This window comes from Microtus oregoni, unplaced genomic scaffold (genome assembly GCF_018167655.1).
Source record: "Microtus oregoni isolate MIOR12 unplaced genomic scaffold, Mior012 000003F_ref0000135, whole genome shotgun sequence".
Taxonomy (NCBI): Eukaryota; Metazoa; Chordata; class Mammalia; order Rodentia; family Cricetidae; genus Microtus; species Microtus oregoni.
In genome coordinates this window covers 8,070,747-8,087,169 of record NW_024543062.1, presented here as the reverse complement: position 1 = coordinate 8,087,169, position 16,423 = coordinate 8,070,747, and the positions used below count along the sequence as shown (strand labels likewise).

Genomic DNA, 16,423 nt, shown 5'->3' with positions numbered 1-16,423 from the left:
CTTTTTTAAAGTTTTACAGAACAGAACTTGATTAAGCAAATGATGACAATAAAGGCAAAATGGTGGGGGAGGGGCGATCCCGTCTCTGTCTCCGGAAGCCTCTATGCACACTACCACAGGTCACCCAGGGCGGCAGCAGCCTTATAGCTACCCAGGAGTCAACTGCTGTGACCAGGGTCAACAGCCGGGCAGTGGTGGCGCTCGCCTTCCATCCCTGCACTCTGGAGGCAGAGGCAGGTGGATCTCTGTAGGTCAAGGCCAGCCTGGAACAGTCAGAGCTACAACCTGACCTGGAAAACAAAAAACAGGGAGGAAGAAGGAGAAGGAGGAGAAGGAAGAAGAAGAAGAGGAGGAGGAAGAGGAGGAGGAGAAGAAGAAGAAAATGGTGAGAAAATGAGAGACAAGGCAGCTTTGGTCACACCTTGATTTTGTCTTGGCATCATAAATTCTTAGAAAGTGCATAGTCCAGGGTTCAGTCCTCCAAACCAGAATAAATAAATTCTAATTCAGCTTCTGTTAGCCTTTATGGAGGGAGAAAAGTGAGAGATATCGTCTGCAAGTCCTGGCTGGGCATCTGAACAGGGAGAGGGTGCTTCCGTCCCAGACCTCAGTGAGATCCTCAGAGTCCATGCCCAGAGGCTTTGTCTCACCGTAGAAGTAGAGTTTGTGTCAGGGCGAGTCCCACAGCCTTCCCAGAGTGCAGCATGAGGGTCTAGAGATGGTAAAATCTCCAGCATCTGGTCTTTCTTTCTCCTGCACCTGGAGGCGGTACTGCTGGGATGTCTCTGGGGCCTCAGCTTAGCACCATGCCGTCAGCTGTACCAAGCTTTAGGGGCCTAAAGGTCGCAGAAGGGGACAGTTCAGTCCCTCCAAAAAGCTAGAGAATCCTGCTTGGGGACACCCTAAGATCAGCTATTTTCTGAAGGGGTTCCCATATCCTGACAGGCAAGCTGCCTAGGTTGAGAAGAAAGAGCAAAGGGACCCCTCATCGTCCAGGTTCTGAGGGTCCGGGTGCTGTCCTGGCTCAGCCAGGAGCAGAGATTTTGTAGGTGCTTTACTTCCCACTTTATTTTATGTGCATTGTGTGAAGGTGTCAGATCCCTTGCAACTGAATCTTCAGACAGTTGTGAGCTGTCATGTGGGTGCTGGGAATTGAACCTGGATCCTCTGGAAGAGTAGTCGGTGCTCTTAACCACTGAGCTATTGCTCCAGCCCCTTTACTTTCCACTTTTGCTGACCTCCAATTGCAGCTGCTGACAAACCCGTAAGCACCATGTTTAAATTCTCCAGAGGCAACCTGGCTCCTCCGCCTCAGGATCTTGCCCGGCTCTTTCCCATTCTGCCGTCTCTTGGGAGGAGTCCACAGCCATCTTGGGACAGCATTCTATTTGAAGGTTGTAGACTATGTTTCCATACTTTGTTCTAGGAGCCCAATTATGGTCCCAGTCCATCTTGTCAGTACCAAACTTTGTCGTTCTCTAGACCCAGGGAATTGAGCGGTCTCCTGCTCTTTCCGATGTTCTCAGCTTTTCAAATTCCTGAGCCTATGGTGGCTGCCATCGTGAGTCTCTGTGAGCCTAAAGCCAACTTCTTCACCACCTTTGGTGCACAGGCCCATTTGGCCTTATTTTGGTAGTGTTGTTATTATTGGTTGGTTTTCTGTCTTACACAGGGTCTTCCTGTATAGTTCAGGCTGACCTTGTACTCACAGACATCCCCTTGCCTCTGCTTCCCAAGTGCTAGGATTAAATGTATGCTGCATCTTCACCCATCTGTTATTTGAAATTATTGCATGTATTTGCCTCCTTAGCCCAGTAGGTGCCCATCAGTCTTATAATTAGTATGAGTGTGTCTGTGCACGCGTATATGTGTGTGTGTGTGTGTGTAGGTGCATGTAAATGCAGTACCTACAGAGCCCAGAAGAGGGCATTGAATCCCCAGGAGCCGAAATTACAGGTGGTTGTGAGCCATCCAAAATAGGTACTGGGAACTGGACTAGGTTTCTCTCCAAGAGCAGTATGTGCTTTTTTTTTTCAAGACAGGGTTTCTTGGTGTATCTTTGACTGTCCTGGAACTCACTCTGTAGACCATGCTAGTGAAGGGGTGTGGTCAATTGGTAGTTAGAATTAACCAGACCAGCTCAATTCAAAAGATTTAATAATTGTGGAAAAAGGAAACTTACACAACCAAGGATCCAGCGAAAACCAGGAGCACAGAGAGAACAAAAGAGAGAGAGGTGAGCGCACCTGGATGTTTTATCTGTTTTTCTTGGCCTGGGGGTGGGGGGGAGGACACATACCCTAAACAGAATGTGATTGGCTGAACTTCCCCATCAGGCTAGCCTTGAACTCAGAGATCTGCCTACCTCTGCCTCCCAAGTGCTAGTATTAAATTAGGATTAAATGCATGTGCCACCATGCCTGGTTTTTTAAAGATTTACTTATTTTATTTATAGATGAGCGCTCTATTTGCATATATGACTTTATGCCAGAAGAGGGCATCAGATTCCATTACAACAACTACATGGAGCCGGGCGGTGGTGGCGCACGCCTTTAATCCCAGCACTCAGGAGGCAGAGGCAGGTGGATCTCTATGAGTTCGAGGCCAGCCTGGTCTACAAGAGCTAGTTCCAGGACAGGCTCCAGAAGCCACAGAGAAACCCTGTCTCGAAAAACAAAACAACCCCCCCCAAAAAAAAAACCCAAAAAATAACTATATGGTTGTGAGCCACCATGTGGTTGCTGGGAATCGAACTCAGGACCTCTGGAAGAGCAGTTAGTGCTCTTAATTGCTGAGCCAGCTCATCGTAGCTTCAGATTCTGTCTTGAGACAGGGGCCTGTGTACCCAGGGTGCCCTCGAACTCGCGATGCAGCTGAGGATGATCTTGAACTTCTGATTCTCCTGCCTCTACTTCTTGGTTGTTGGGATGATAGGCATGAGCTACTATGCCTGGTTTACGCAGGGCTGGTGGTAGGACTCTAGGCAAGCACTCTGCCAGCTCTTTGTTGTTTGTGGTGTCTGTGTGTTTGTGTGTGGCGCTCACCTTTAATCCCAACACTTGGCAGGCAGAGGTAAATTGACCTCTGTGACTTCAAGGTGTGGTAGCACACACCTTTAATCCCAATGCCTGGGAGGCAGAGACAGATGGACCTCTGAGAGTTCAAGGACAGCCTGGTCTACAGAGTTATTCCAGGACAAAGATATACAGAGAACCTGTCTCAAAAAATAAAAGTAAAAGTAAAAGAAATAGAGGGTAGCCGGGCGGTGGTGGCGCACGCCTTTAATCCCAGCACTTGGGAGGCAGAGGCAGGCGGATCTCTGTGAGTTCGAGACCATCCTGGTCTACAAGAGCTAGTTCCAGGACAGGCTCCAAAACCTCAGAGAAACCCTGTCTCGAAAACCAAAAAAAAAAAAAAAAAAAGAAAAAGAAAGAAATAGAGGGTAAAGTAAAGCCTCACAAAGTTGGAAAATACACAGAGAATCTTGATACTGTATGCTATTATGCTCTCTTTGAATTGTTTGAATGCTGAGGAAGGATCAAGAGCTGCTAAAAGATATTTGCTTATAAATGCTTCTGAACTAATCCAACATAGATATTTTGAAAATAACCTGACTTCAGAATTTGGATCTAAGGATATGATGCTTTGGAAAAGAGATTCTTCTTTTGTTTTCACAGAGGATGAGACCCTGTGGATTGCTTCTATCCCAATATGGTATGGTAGACCATGCCCTCCTTCAAGGTTGCTGTGAACACCTTCAGAAAATTACTTCATTCAACTGCCAACTGAGATGAACCTAGCAGACAGGTTATACCATAAAAGACCTGAATAACAGCGCCCCCATTCAGCACGAAGCAGTTTGGAAAGAAATAACTATGCCCATATTCCCAAATATTGTTTATAAATGTTCTTTTACATTTAAAGGGGGATATGATATAGATATGAATAATTTGCATTGGTATGAATCTTGGTTTACTGATACAAGTTTAAGGTCAATTTTGTTATATGTCTATGTATTTCTGATCTTGATTAAGGTATTTTGATTGTGTAGTTCATTTTAAAATATAATGTACATAGGTTGTTAATAGATAATCATCTATAATAGTCAAGTTTGTAGTCATGTTAGTTAGACTTTCTAGGTGTGCATAGATATATTTCAGATGGGCATTTTTCATATCTTTCAAAGACTACAGAATATGGCATTTAATGTTTTAATAATTTAGGGGTTTTCATGACAATGAGACATGTCTGCTCCTGGCAGCACCAATCTACTTCAAGAAAAAGATGGGGGGGCTGGAGAGATGGCTCAGAGGTTAAGAGCACCGACTGCTCTTCCAAAGGTCCTGAGTTCAATTCCCAGCAACCACATGGTGGCTCACAACCATCAGTAATGAGATCTGGTGCCCTCTTCCTGCGTGCAAGCATACATGGAGGCTGAACACTGTGTATATAATAAATAAATAAATATTAAAAAAAAGATAGGCATCAAAGAGGCTCCTTATGGAGTTTGATAGCCATTTGGGCAAGAAACTGCTCTTGCCTGGACTGATGCATGAACTGGACACAAAGAATCTGCAGAGAGAGGACTGCTGAACTTGCCTAAAGGTGAGATGCTGGGAAGGCTACAGTGGGCCACACAGTCCAGAAACCTTGAGTTAAAGTCACCCTTTCTTCCTTAAGTTATTTTTCCAAGTGTCTTTGTCACAGGGACAAAAAGCAGCTAATGTAGTATTCTCTGGTCCCTGGCCGAGGGTGGCAGGTCTAGCTTCCTGTGGTTTCATTGTTCCTGTGGCCATTGTTCAAATTCACTGTCACTGGGTCTCCCAGGGACCCATGGGGCACCCAAGTGATCCTCAGTCCAGGTTACTACATGGTCCTGGACTTTTCCTTTTCTTTTCTTTTATTTTTTTTTTTGTTTTATTTTGTTTTGAGACAGGGTTTCTCTGTGTAGCCCTGACTATCCTAGGACTCACTTTGTAGACCATGTTGGCCTCGAACTCATGGAGTTCCACCTTCCTCTGCCTCCCAAGTACTGGGATTAAAGGTGTGCACCACTACTGCCTGGAAGGTCCTGTACCTTTCTTTCTTTCTTTCTTTTCTTCTTTTTTTTTTTTAGAGCCTGTCCTGGAACTAGCTCTTGTAAACCAGGCTGGCCTTGAATTCACAGAGATCTACTGAAGAGACCAAGAATAAGAATATAGAAATGTAGATTCCAGAAATAAAAATGTGGAAATAAAGCAATCCAAAGTTGTCAGCATAGGAGAATGAGAGCAGACAGTCAGCAGCTGTCTCGGCAGTTTAAGGATTAACTATTATCTGTGGGCTACTCTGCTTTACAATCAATAGCTCTGTCTGCAAGGATGAAGCGGCCTCTGTAAACTGAGGCTCAGAATTTAGATTACACCACCACCACTCCCACCACCACCACCCCTTACCCCCAGTCACTCAAGACCAGCAATTGATGTGAGCTGAGTTACCTTTCAAATGATGGGATGTACCTGACTTTTTGGTTGTTCATTTTCCCATACCCTTTCCTGCTATGTGAAACTGGCTGTATCAGGGGTGTGTAGCACTTTGGTAAACACCCTCAGGGAGCGCCAGTGGAAAACAATGGACTAAACACAAACACTAGTTTAACGGAAAAACTCTATAAATGGAAAGTGTAAAAAAAAGTCAATTTGTATCTGAGTTTTACCTCAAGAGTGTAAAAATTCCTTCGTTCATGCCTAATGTTTGTTGCTTCTTACTATAAAAAGGGAGTTCAGAAACCATCCTTTGCTGCGGCCTTGCAAGTCCATCTCTGGCCATGGTCTCGGCTAGCTGATCAGCTTTTTGTACCCCATGGAGATTTATTTTTTAATTTTTTTCTGGAATAAAGTTTGCTCCTGGTCTAATAGACTTTGATGGTCTGTCCCCTATCTTTCTGTGACCCCTGTAGACCCAACACTGTCTACTTCTGCCTCCCAAATGCTGGGATTAAAGGCCTGAGCCACCACACCCGGCCCCTTTTCTTTCATAAATATAATTTTTTTTTCTTTTCTTTTTTCCCCCAAGCTATTCTGTCCCCGTCTTGGCCATGGTTTAATTGGGAAAGGTCTCCAGTAGACAAACGTATTTAGACACTTGGTCCTCAGCAGGTGGCGCTGTTTGAGCAACTTTGAGGAGCAGGGAGCTGTAGGAGATATGCTCCTGGGCTCAGGCCCACCCTGAGTTTAATTTTCTGACCTCTGCCACCCTGTTAGTCCTTTGCAAAGGTAGAAATCAAGCCAGTTGGAATCAATACTGACCTCCCCTCTGAGTTCGTGCCTTCTCTGGGTTCTCCTTGACCCAGTTCAGCTCTCTATCCAGCCTGGACCTCCCCCTGAACTCTGATTGATCTCATTCTGTCCCTCTCTGACTTCCACCCACTTACTCAACTCTGTCCCACACCGTCCCAGCTTGGGACATCATGCTCCCTCTTTTTTGATGATGTTCGCTTGTTTGTTTATTGGACTTTTAAAAACTAATAGATTTGACTTAACATATTCATTTATAGACAGATGATAGAAGATAGATAGATAGATAGATAGATAGATAGATAGATAGATAGATAGAGATGATAGATGGATGGATGGACGGGCAGACGAGATTCCCGTAGCCCAGGCTGGCCTTCAACTTGACACGTAGCCAGGAGTATGACCCTGAACTTCTAATCCTTCTGCTCCCACCTTCTGAGTTTAGGAATTACAAGTTTGTGTCATCTTCCCTGTTTTATGCAGTTCTGAAGATGGGAGCCAGGGCTTTGTGTATGCTCAGCCCCGTTCCTGCTCACCAACTGTGGGGATTGTTCCTGTTTACCAACTGTAGGGATTACAGGTGTGCGCCACCTTCCAGGAACAAGCACCCTTTTAGGATCCCAGCCTCAGGCCTTGAACCCTGCTGGTATCTGAATTTGAGGGGCACAGGCAAAGAAACCAAAATAAGGATGACAGTGGTGTTGCACGCTTTTAATCCCAGCACTCAGAAGACAGAGGCAGGCAGAACTCTGTAAGTTTGAGACCAGCCTGGCCTACAGAGCGAGGTCCAGGACAGCCAAGGCTACCCAGGGAAACCCTGTCTGGAAAAACAACAACAAAGAAATCAAAACAGCCACTCTGTGGGTGGAAGGGGGAAAGTTTATTCCAAACTGTCCAGGCTGTCTCTCGGGAAAGCCGAGAGAGTTGGGGCCGGGGGTAGATTCTTCATGGTTATAAGAGAATAGGAAGAAGGGAGCCTGCAAGCTGGGGTGGGGGCTTTGAAGTATAAAACAAGTCCTTGTGAGTAAGGTCTGGGGGAGCCTGTAGGCTAACATGGATCTTGTAGGCTGGCAAAGGCACCCGGACATTTGTTAATGGGAGAGCAATATGTCCCTAGTTTCTTTTGGACCAGACAGTGTCCACACAGGTTGGTCTTTCATTGGTGTCCTGAAGTCCCAGAACCATGGCCGCAGGGAAGGAGGAAGTGAGCTTTGGGGAAAAAGTCCCTGATCCTCAGAAGTAAGCTCAGGTAAGCTCAGAAGGTAAGCAAGTTCAGGGCTGAGCAAGTCATATCCAGGGAAGAAGCCCACCTTCATCAGGCTTGAGACAGCCCTGAATGATGCTCACATCCCTAGTTCCCTGCCACCAGAAGTCCCCGGATGCTTGCCCAGACACTCCACAGTACCCAGGGGATCTCTACCCAACTTCTAAGGTCTATCAGACTAGAGAAGAAATGGGATCCAAAAGGCCCAGTTTTAGGGTCTGGAAAGACAGCCCAGTTGGTGAAGAGCTTGCCTAGCAAACATGGAGACCTGAGTTCGATCCCTTCTGGGGGATTTTATTCATATAAAAATCCTGGGCGGTGGTGGCGCACGCCTTTAATCCCAGCACTCGGGAGGCAGAGGCAGGCGGATCTCTGTGAGTTCGAGACCAGCCTGGTCTACAAGAGCTAGTTCCAGGACAGGCTCCAAAACCACAGAGAAACCCTGACTCGAAAAACAAAAAAAAAAAAAAAAAAAAAAAATCCTGGGCATGGTGGAGTATGCTTGTAATCCCATTCCAATGAGACAGAAATAGCGGATTCCAGAAGCTCGCTGGCAGTCAACCTAGCTTAATCAGTAAATTCTAGACCAGAGAGGGACCCGCTTCAAAGGAAGCAGACGGTGCCATTTCTGAACATTACCACTGTCTTCTGACCTCCACATGCAGGAATGCGCCCACATGGGAGGAAACGGGGAGAGAAAGAGAGACCGAGAGAGAGAGAGAGAGAGAGAGAGAGATCTTTAGTATTGAAAAGGAGTTCCTGGCAGGCAGATCTCTGTGAGTTTGAGGCCAGTCTGGTGTATGGAGCAAGTTCCAAGACAGCCAAAGCTAGACAGAGAAACCCTGTTTGGTCTCTGAAATGTCTCTGCCATGAAACTGGCTGTGCTCAAGCCTCCTGGCTGCCAGCCCATTCTGTTACCGCAGGTCTGGCAGTCACATCTGGATTCTAGGCCTTTGGCCTTCCCAGGTGCGTCTTCTGGAAGCTGTGTCTAATGCTGCTCCGAGCTGGTACCTGCTAGCTGTCCATCATTCATCAGCAATGCTAGGCCACTAAGAGGCAGCAGAGGACCATTCTTGTGCTTGTGAGCGGTTGAGACAAACTGCCTGGAATCAAATCTCTGAGATCTCTGAGATTTCTTCTTCTTCTTCTTCTTCTTCTTCTTCTTCTTCTTCTTCTTCTCCTTCTCCTTCTCCTTCTCCTTCTTCTCCTCCTCCTCCTCCTCCTTCTCCTCCTCCTCCTCCTCCTCCTCTTCTTCCTCTTCCTCTTCTTCTTCAAGACAAGGTTTCTCTGTTTAGCCTTGGCTTTCCTGGAACTCACTTTGTAGACCAGGCAGGCCTGGAACTCATACAGATCCACCTGCCCCTGCCTCCTGAGTATCATTTATTCATTTTTAATTATGTGTGTATGTGTCTGCGTTTGGGCACAGGCTTGTGAGTGCAGGTACCTGAAGAACCAGAGACATCGAGTTCTCTGGAGCTGGAGTTACAGATGAGTGTGAGCCACCCAACGTGGAAGCTGGGAACTGAGCTCAGGCCCTCTGCAACAGCAGGATACATTCTTAAGAGATGGGCCGCCCGCACAGCAGAGACTCGTCTCGACCCTTCCGTCGTCCGTCTTGGGTATCGTTGCAGGATTCGGAGTACGCCCGAGGACCTCAGGAACCATGCCGAAGCCACACAGCGAAGCAGGGACTGCCTTCATTCAAACCCAGCAGCTGCATGCGGCCATGGCTGACACCTTCTTGGAACATATGTGCCGCCTGGACATTGACTCCGCACCCATCACGGCCCGCAACACTGGCATCATTTGTACCATTGGTCCTGCTTCCCGGTCTGTGGAGATGCTGAAGGAGATGATCAAGTCGGGAATGAATGTGGCTCGTCTCAATTTCTCTCATGGAACTCATGAGTACCATGCGGAAACTATCAAGAACGTGCGTGCAGCCACAGAAAGCTTCGCCTCTGATCCCATTCTATACCGGCCTGTTGCCGTGGCTCTGGACACAAAGGGGCCTGAGATCCGGACTGGACTCATCAAAGGGAGCGGCACTGCAGAAGTGGAGCTGAAGAAGGGAGCTACCCTGAAGATCACCCTGGACAATGCCTACATGGAAAAGTGTGACGAGAACACCCTGTGGCTGGACTATAAGAACATCTGTAAGGTGGTGGAAGTGGGCAGCAAGATCTACGTAGACGATGGGCTCATTTCACTGCAGGTGAAGGAGAAAGGCGCTGACTTCCTGATAACAGAGGTGGAGAATGGTGGTTCCTTGGGCAGCAAGAAGGGGGTGAACCTCCCCGGAGCCGCTGTGGACCTCCCTGCTGTATCAGAAAAGGACATCCAGGACCTGAAGTTTGGGGTGGAGCAGGATGTAGACATGGTGTTTGCGTCTTTCATCCGCAAGGCAGCTGATGTGCACGAGGTTAGGAAGGTCCTGGGAGAGAAGGGCAAGAACATCAAAATCATCAGCAAAATCGAGAACCACGAAGGCGTCCGCAGGTTTGATGAGATTTTGGAGGCCAGTGATGGGATCATGGTGGCTCGTGGCGATTTGGGCATTGAGATTCCTGCAGAGAAGGTCTTCCTGGCTCAGAAGATGATGATTGGACGATGCAACCGAGCTGGGAAGCCAGTCATCTGCGCCACACAGATGCTGGAGAGCATGATCAAGAAGTCCCGCCCCACCCGTGCTGAGGGCAGTGATGTGGCCAATGCAGTCCTAGATGGAGCAGACTGCATCATGCTGTCTGGAGAGACCGCCAAAGGGGACTACCCTCTGGAAGCCGTTCGCATGCAGCACCTGATTGCCCGTGAGGCAGAGGCTGCCATCTACCACCTGCAGTTATTCGAGGAACTCCGCCGTCTGGCGCCTATCACCAGCGACCCCACAGAAGCTGCTGCCATGGGTGCTGTGGAGGCCTCCTTCAAATGCTGCAGCGGGGCCATTATCGTGCTCACCAAGTCTGGCAGGAGTGCTCACCAGGTGGCCAGGTACCGCCCGCGTGCGCCCATCATTGCTGTGACGCGCAATCCCCAGACAGCTCGCCAGGCCCATTTGTACCGAGGCATCTTCCCTGTGCTGTGTAAGGATGCAGTGCAGGACGCCTGGGCTGAGGATGTAGACCTCCGTGTGAATTTGGCCATGAATGTTGGCAAGGCCCGAGGCTTCTTCAAGAAGGGAGATGTGGTCATTGTGCTGACTGGGTGGCGCCCTGGCTCTGGCTTCACCAACACCATGCGTGTAGTGCCTGTGCCTTGATGGCCCTCTGGAGCCCCTCTTCTAGCCCCTGTCCCATCCCCTCCCCCATCCCATCCATTAGGCCAGCAACGCTTGTAGTGCTCACTCTGGGCCAGAGTGTGGCGCTGGTGGGCTGGGACACCCCGGAAAATTACTGTTGCTGAAACATGGAATAGAGCCCAGCTGTCTGTCTATCATATGGCCCTGCCCAAACCAGGGGTGACAGAGGAATGCAGAATTGGAAACCCTCTGGCTTTATCACAATGGGGCAGCAACATGTCTTGTGTACTTTGCTCCTGTAGAAAGTTGTCCAGAGAACTCCCAGCCCTGGCCTGGAGTCAGGAGACAGCAAGAGTAGGGGCTTAGGGCATGGGGCCCAGGTTCCTGTGTAGATAATAACCTCTGGCCCCCAGGCCGGACTTGCTTCCCCAACAGCTTTGGCCTCCCCCACTCCTCCTTGCGCACTTCTCAGCTGTCACTGCAGTCACACCCTGCACTCTCCACTTCCGTTCTACTGTGCAGCATCTCCAGGCCTGTTGCTATAGTGCCCACCTGAGTGTCAATAAACAGCAGCTGAAGCAAAAAAAAAAAAAAAAAAAAAGAGATGGGCCAACACACCAGCCCTAGTGTTCTAGTTTTGGGGGCTGTTTTTTTGATTTTTGCTTTAGTTTTCGGTTTTGGTTTTGGTTTTTTTCAAGACAGGGTTTCTCTGTGTAGCTCTGGCTGTCCTAGAACTCACTATTAAACCAGGCTGGCCTCAAATTCAGTAATCCACCTGCCTCTGCCTCCTGGGTGCTGTGATTAAAGGCGTGTGCCACCACCTTTAAAAACTATTTTTTAGTTATATCTATGTGTGGGTATGTGCACATGAGTGCAGGTGCCTTCAGAGGCCAGAAGAGGGCGATGGATCCCCTGGAGCTGGAGTTACAAGTATTTTTGAGCCACCAGAAGCTTCTGGAAACTGAATTTTACTAGAGCAATACAAACTTTTAACTATTGAACCATCCAGCACCCCCTGCCTCCCCATCTTTATCTGATTATTTTGTTTTGTTTTTGAGACAGGGTCTCTCTATGTAGTCCTAGTAGTCCTGGAACTCACTATGTAGACCAAGTTGGTCTTGAACACAAAGATCCACCTGTTTCTGCCTTCCAAGAGCTGGGATTAAAGGCATGCACCACCACTGCCCAATTTTAGCTACTCCTCCCCCTTTTAAAAACAGGGTCTCAGCTGGTGGTGGTGATGCATTCCTGGAGAAAGAGGCAGGCAGATCTCTGAGTTTGAGGCCAACCCAGTTAATAGAGTAAGTTCCAGGACAGCCAGGCCTACACAGAGAAACCCTGTCTCAAGAAACAAAATAATAATATAGGGGCCAGCCATGATAAGCTAAGTATGGGCAGGACACCCAAAGGAAGTTCTTTATTGCCAACCATTATCATCTGCCAGAGTAGAACTTGGCACTCAATAAATTTAATAAGAGGCCCGAGTCTCAGTAGTTTACCCTGAGGCAATACCTGGTGGCAGGACCCAACCACCACCCAAGAACAGACCATTCAAAGGAAATGCCTAACATTCCAACTGCTGTAGATAGGATCACCTGCCAGGGTACATTCACCAGGACACCCCTAGACAAATGTCAGCCAATCAGGGGTCCTGAACCTCAGAAACCCCTCACCCCCACCTTTACTACTATCCAATTCTAACTGAGCTCAGGGCTCTCCGGTTATTCCAATACGTTGTACATGCAGAGAGACCGAGTTTACAAACTTGATTAAAATAAAGGCTCTTTGCTTTTACATACAGGACTTGGTTTCCTTATTGGCTTTTGCAGGGACTTCGCAGATTTGGGCATAACAAATAACAATAATAACAACCCCTCCCAAAAAATCAAAAACCACACACAGGGTCTCATGCAGTCCAATGTTGAACTTGCTATGTAACCTAGAAGAAATTTGTATTCCCAATCTTCTGTCTCCAATATTACAGGCATGCTTCACAGGAGACTTAGGTGGGGATGGAGCCAAGGGCTTTGGGAGAACTAGGCAAGCATTCTACTAACTGAGATACCTGGTTTTGTTTCAAGTTGGGTTTGAACCACTGGTCCTCTTGCCATCACCTCCCAAATACCAGGATTAGAAGTGTATATGATCTGTCGGGCAGTGGTGGTGTACGCCTTTAGTCTTTAGTCCCAGCACTTAGCAGACAAAGGCAGGCAGATATCAGTGAGTTTGAGGTCAGCCTGGTCTACAGAGTGAGTTTTAGGACTATCAGGGCTACACAGAGAAGCCCTGTATCAAATACAAACAAACAAACAAAAAGACCACTCATCTTCTTTTATCATTTTTGTCGTGCTGTAATGTAATAATAAGGGGCGGCGGGGCTGTGTCCCCAGCACCCCGGCCGCCTGCTGGGCTAGCTTATGCCCCGAAATAATTACACGGACACTGTATTCTTTTAAACACCGCTTGGCCCATTTCTACCTAACCTCTTCTAGGCTAATTCTCACATATTAATTTAGCCCATTTCTAATCATCTGTGTTGCGCCCCTAGGTGCGCTTACCGGGAAGATTCTAGCCTATGTCCATCCTGGGTCGGAGCTTCTTAGCATGCATCTGCCCAGGAGCCAGGAGCATGGCGTCTCTCTCAGGCGTCTGCTCCCCAGAGGAGAGCTGTCAAGTCTCTGAGCTCACTTCCTCTTCCTCCCAGCATTTTGTTCTGTTTACTCCTCCCACCTATCCTCTAACCAATAAAATGGGCCAGGGCAGTGCCTTTATTAGCCAATGACCTTCCTCCATCAGTGTTGGAGGTTGAACCCATGTTAGTGTGTGCACTCTAACTAAGCTGAGTCCCTGGATTAACAGCAAGAAGCCAGTGAGTTCCAGGTATTTGATTCATGGCACTGGGAATAGAACCTAGAACCTTACTTATGCTAGGCTAGTCCTCTACCACTAAGCCACGCCCCCCAGCCCCTTATTGGGGGATTCTAGGCAGGTGCTCTACCACTAAGTCATGTCCCAAGCCCCTTATTGGGGGATTCTAGGCAGGTGCTCTACCACTAAGCCACGCCCCTAGCTCCTCACTGGGGGATTCTAAATGGGTGCTCTACCATTGGATCACATACCCAGAAAGCCCCTCACTGGGGAATTCTAGGCAAGAAGTCTACTTACCCTGAGGTAATCTAATCCCCCTTTTCTCTACCCATTCTTATTTCAAATAGGATCTCATTAAGTTACCCAGGCTGGACTTCAACTTGCCATCCTCCTGTCTCAGTACCCACATATGCCAACCACACCCCTGGAGCTGGGATTATAAACCTGAGCCGTGAGGCACAGATTGTTAGTTTTGTTTGTATTTTGAGGCAGGGTTTCTCTGTGTAGCCCTGACTGCCCTGGAAGTAGCTATGTAGACCAGGCTGGCCTCGAACTTACTGAGATCTGCCTTCTGAATGCTGGGATAAAAGGCATGGGCCATCACCACCTAGCCTCATTTCCCTAATTTTATGTTAGGAGGGGACAAGGGAGGGGCCTTCAATCCTTTCTTCTTCTGACCTCCTTGCAAGCTGATTCCTAACTGGCCGCCATTCATTTAAGGCTGTAAATGTCTCTCCAGGGCTGGCAGGTAGGCTGGAAGCCTTGCATATTAAAGAGAGAAGGGACTCAGATCCTCGGGACTTCAGCTGTGTGGCCCACGCCCACCTTAGGGCACTGTCAAAGGACCAGCGTGGGAGCGGATGAAAATGGACAGATTCGCCACCCACCTTTGAGCCCTTCCAAAGAGCGTGTGGACTGGCGTGCAAACATATGAGACAGACACAGTGTAGGTCTCTTGGGTGGTTTCCAGACGGTAACCTGGAGATGAGGAACAGTGGCAAGCTTTTAGAGGCCGGAGAGAGGTTCCTATGGCAACCCTGAAGGCAAGGACCACCTGGAGCCTGATGCCCCATCCTCCAGGAACAACTCCCGTGAAGGTTTTTTACGCCCTAAAAAAACCCAGAGCAGATTATTCCGTAAAGACCGCAAAGGCGGAGACAGAGGGGAGAAAAGAGGACCCAAAAGCCGGGATAAGCTCCCGCATTAGCGCTTTGGCCGGCTCAGCAAGCAGATTCCAAAGAAGGGACGGGAGTCCCAGCAACAGGCCGGCCATTGGCACGGAGGCAAAATGCTGGTTTGTGATTGGCTCTTGCCACGGGCAGGATGGAAGATCTCCTGGCGGGGTGGGGCGTGGCTGAGCCGCGGCCCCGCCTAGCTCACATCCGGGTACCTGGGCATCCCGAAATGGCCAGAGATGGGGTAGTGGTCACTCTAGGATGGCTTTCACACGCAGGTAGCACAATCCTTCGTCTGAAGTTCAGGTGTTTAGGGAGGGGTGTGGGTACTCAGACACTCGGGAAAGGAGATCTCTGATTGGCGGGGCTCGAGGTCGCTGCTGCCATCAGGGTCCTTTAAGCAGACACCCGCACTAACAGGGACAGCTGCAGAACTGGCAGTGTCCACCAGGAGGTAGCAGAGGACGATGGTGCTGGAGTCCCTGAGCGTTTTGGAGAACAGATCCCAGACTTGGGCCAGGAAGAATCCTGAATCCCAAGAACCCCCGCCCCCGCCCCAACCCGAGCACTCAGCCTCGTTGTACCAGGTAATAGTTCAGGGTCAAGCCAGTTAATACTGTTGCTTCCTTAGCCTGTGTGTGTGTGTGTGTGTGTGTGTGTGTGTGTGTGTGTGTGTGTGAGAGAGAGAGAGAGAGAGAGAGAGAGACAGAGAGACAGAGAGACAGAGAGACAATATGTATGTGTGTGAGAGAGGGAGAGGGTGTAATTGTATAGCTCTGGGTGACCTGGCTTCGAACTCACAGCACTCCTTACCTCCTCCTTCAGAGAGTACAGATGAATGACTCCTCCCAGGGTCTGGCAGAGCTTGCGGGTTTTTTGTTGTTGTTTTGTTTTTGTTTTTGTGAGCAGGTCACACACAACCCAGGCTAGTCTCAAATTTACAGAAGCTGGCTTGAACTCCAGGTCTTCCTGCCGAGCCCCCCCCCACACACACACACACTACTTTTGTACCTCATCTTTTCATTTTATTTCCAAGACTGGCTTCATGGAATCCAGGCTAGTCTTGATCATATCCTTGCAATTTTAAAAAAGATTTTGTGTGGGTGCGTGTACACAGGCATATGTGGATGCCTGAAGAAGCTGCTGGACTCTCCTGTCACTTCCTACCTATTCCTGAGGCAGGGTCCTTTTCCTGAGCCTGGGATCTGAATTTCCTCAGCTAGCCTGGAAGCCAGCAAGCTCCAGTTGATGGTGTTGTGGCGCTCAGGTCACTGGGCTTGCCAAGTGGATGCTGGGTCCTGGTGATTGCACATGCGCACATGGAGCACTCTTGACAAGGGGGGGGGGGACGGCCCCAGCCCTCAACCTTAACTGATCGTCAGACCTCCCGGAGTGTTGGGGTTCCAGGTGTGCCCCACACCTGGTTTCCGCCGTCCTGAGGATGGAACGCAGGACTCCATGCATGTTAAGCAAACACTCTACCAACGGAGCTCCAGCCCATGTTCTGTTATTTTATACTTACCCGGCTTTGTTTTGTCCACGACCACTAGGTTATCAGTCTTTGGCTCCTGCTTTTAATCCCAGCACTAGGGAGGCGGTGAGG

At 48.7% G+C, this 16,423-nt stretch overlaps 1 protein-coding gene across 1 annotated transcript; it reads left to right on the top strand.

Annotated features, from left to right (window-relative positions):
• The first annotated feature begins 9,114 nt into the window (after positions 1-9,114).
• Positions 9,115-11,378, top strand: LOC121446439 (pyruvate kinase PKM-like). Its single transcript, XM_041649069.1, has one exon. The coding sequence runs from the start codon at positions 9,203-9,205 to the stop codon at positions 10,796-10,798; it is 1,596 nt and encodes a 531-aa protein (XP_041505003.1). The 5' UTR covers positions 9,115-9,202; the 3' UTR covers positions 10,799-11,378.
• Positions 11,379-16,423: the final 5,045 nt, after the last annotated feature.

Coding starts and splice junctions, on each gene's coding strand:
- LOC121446439 (XM_041649069.1), top strand. CDS start 9,203: ATGCCGAAGCCACACAGCGAAGCAGGGACTGCCTTCATTCAAACCCAG.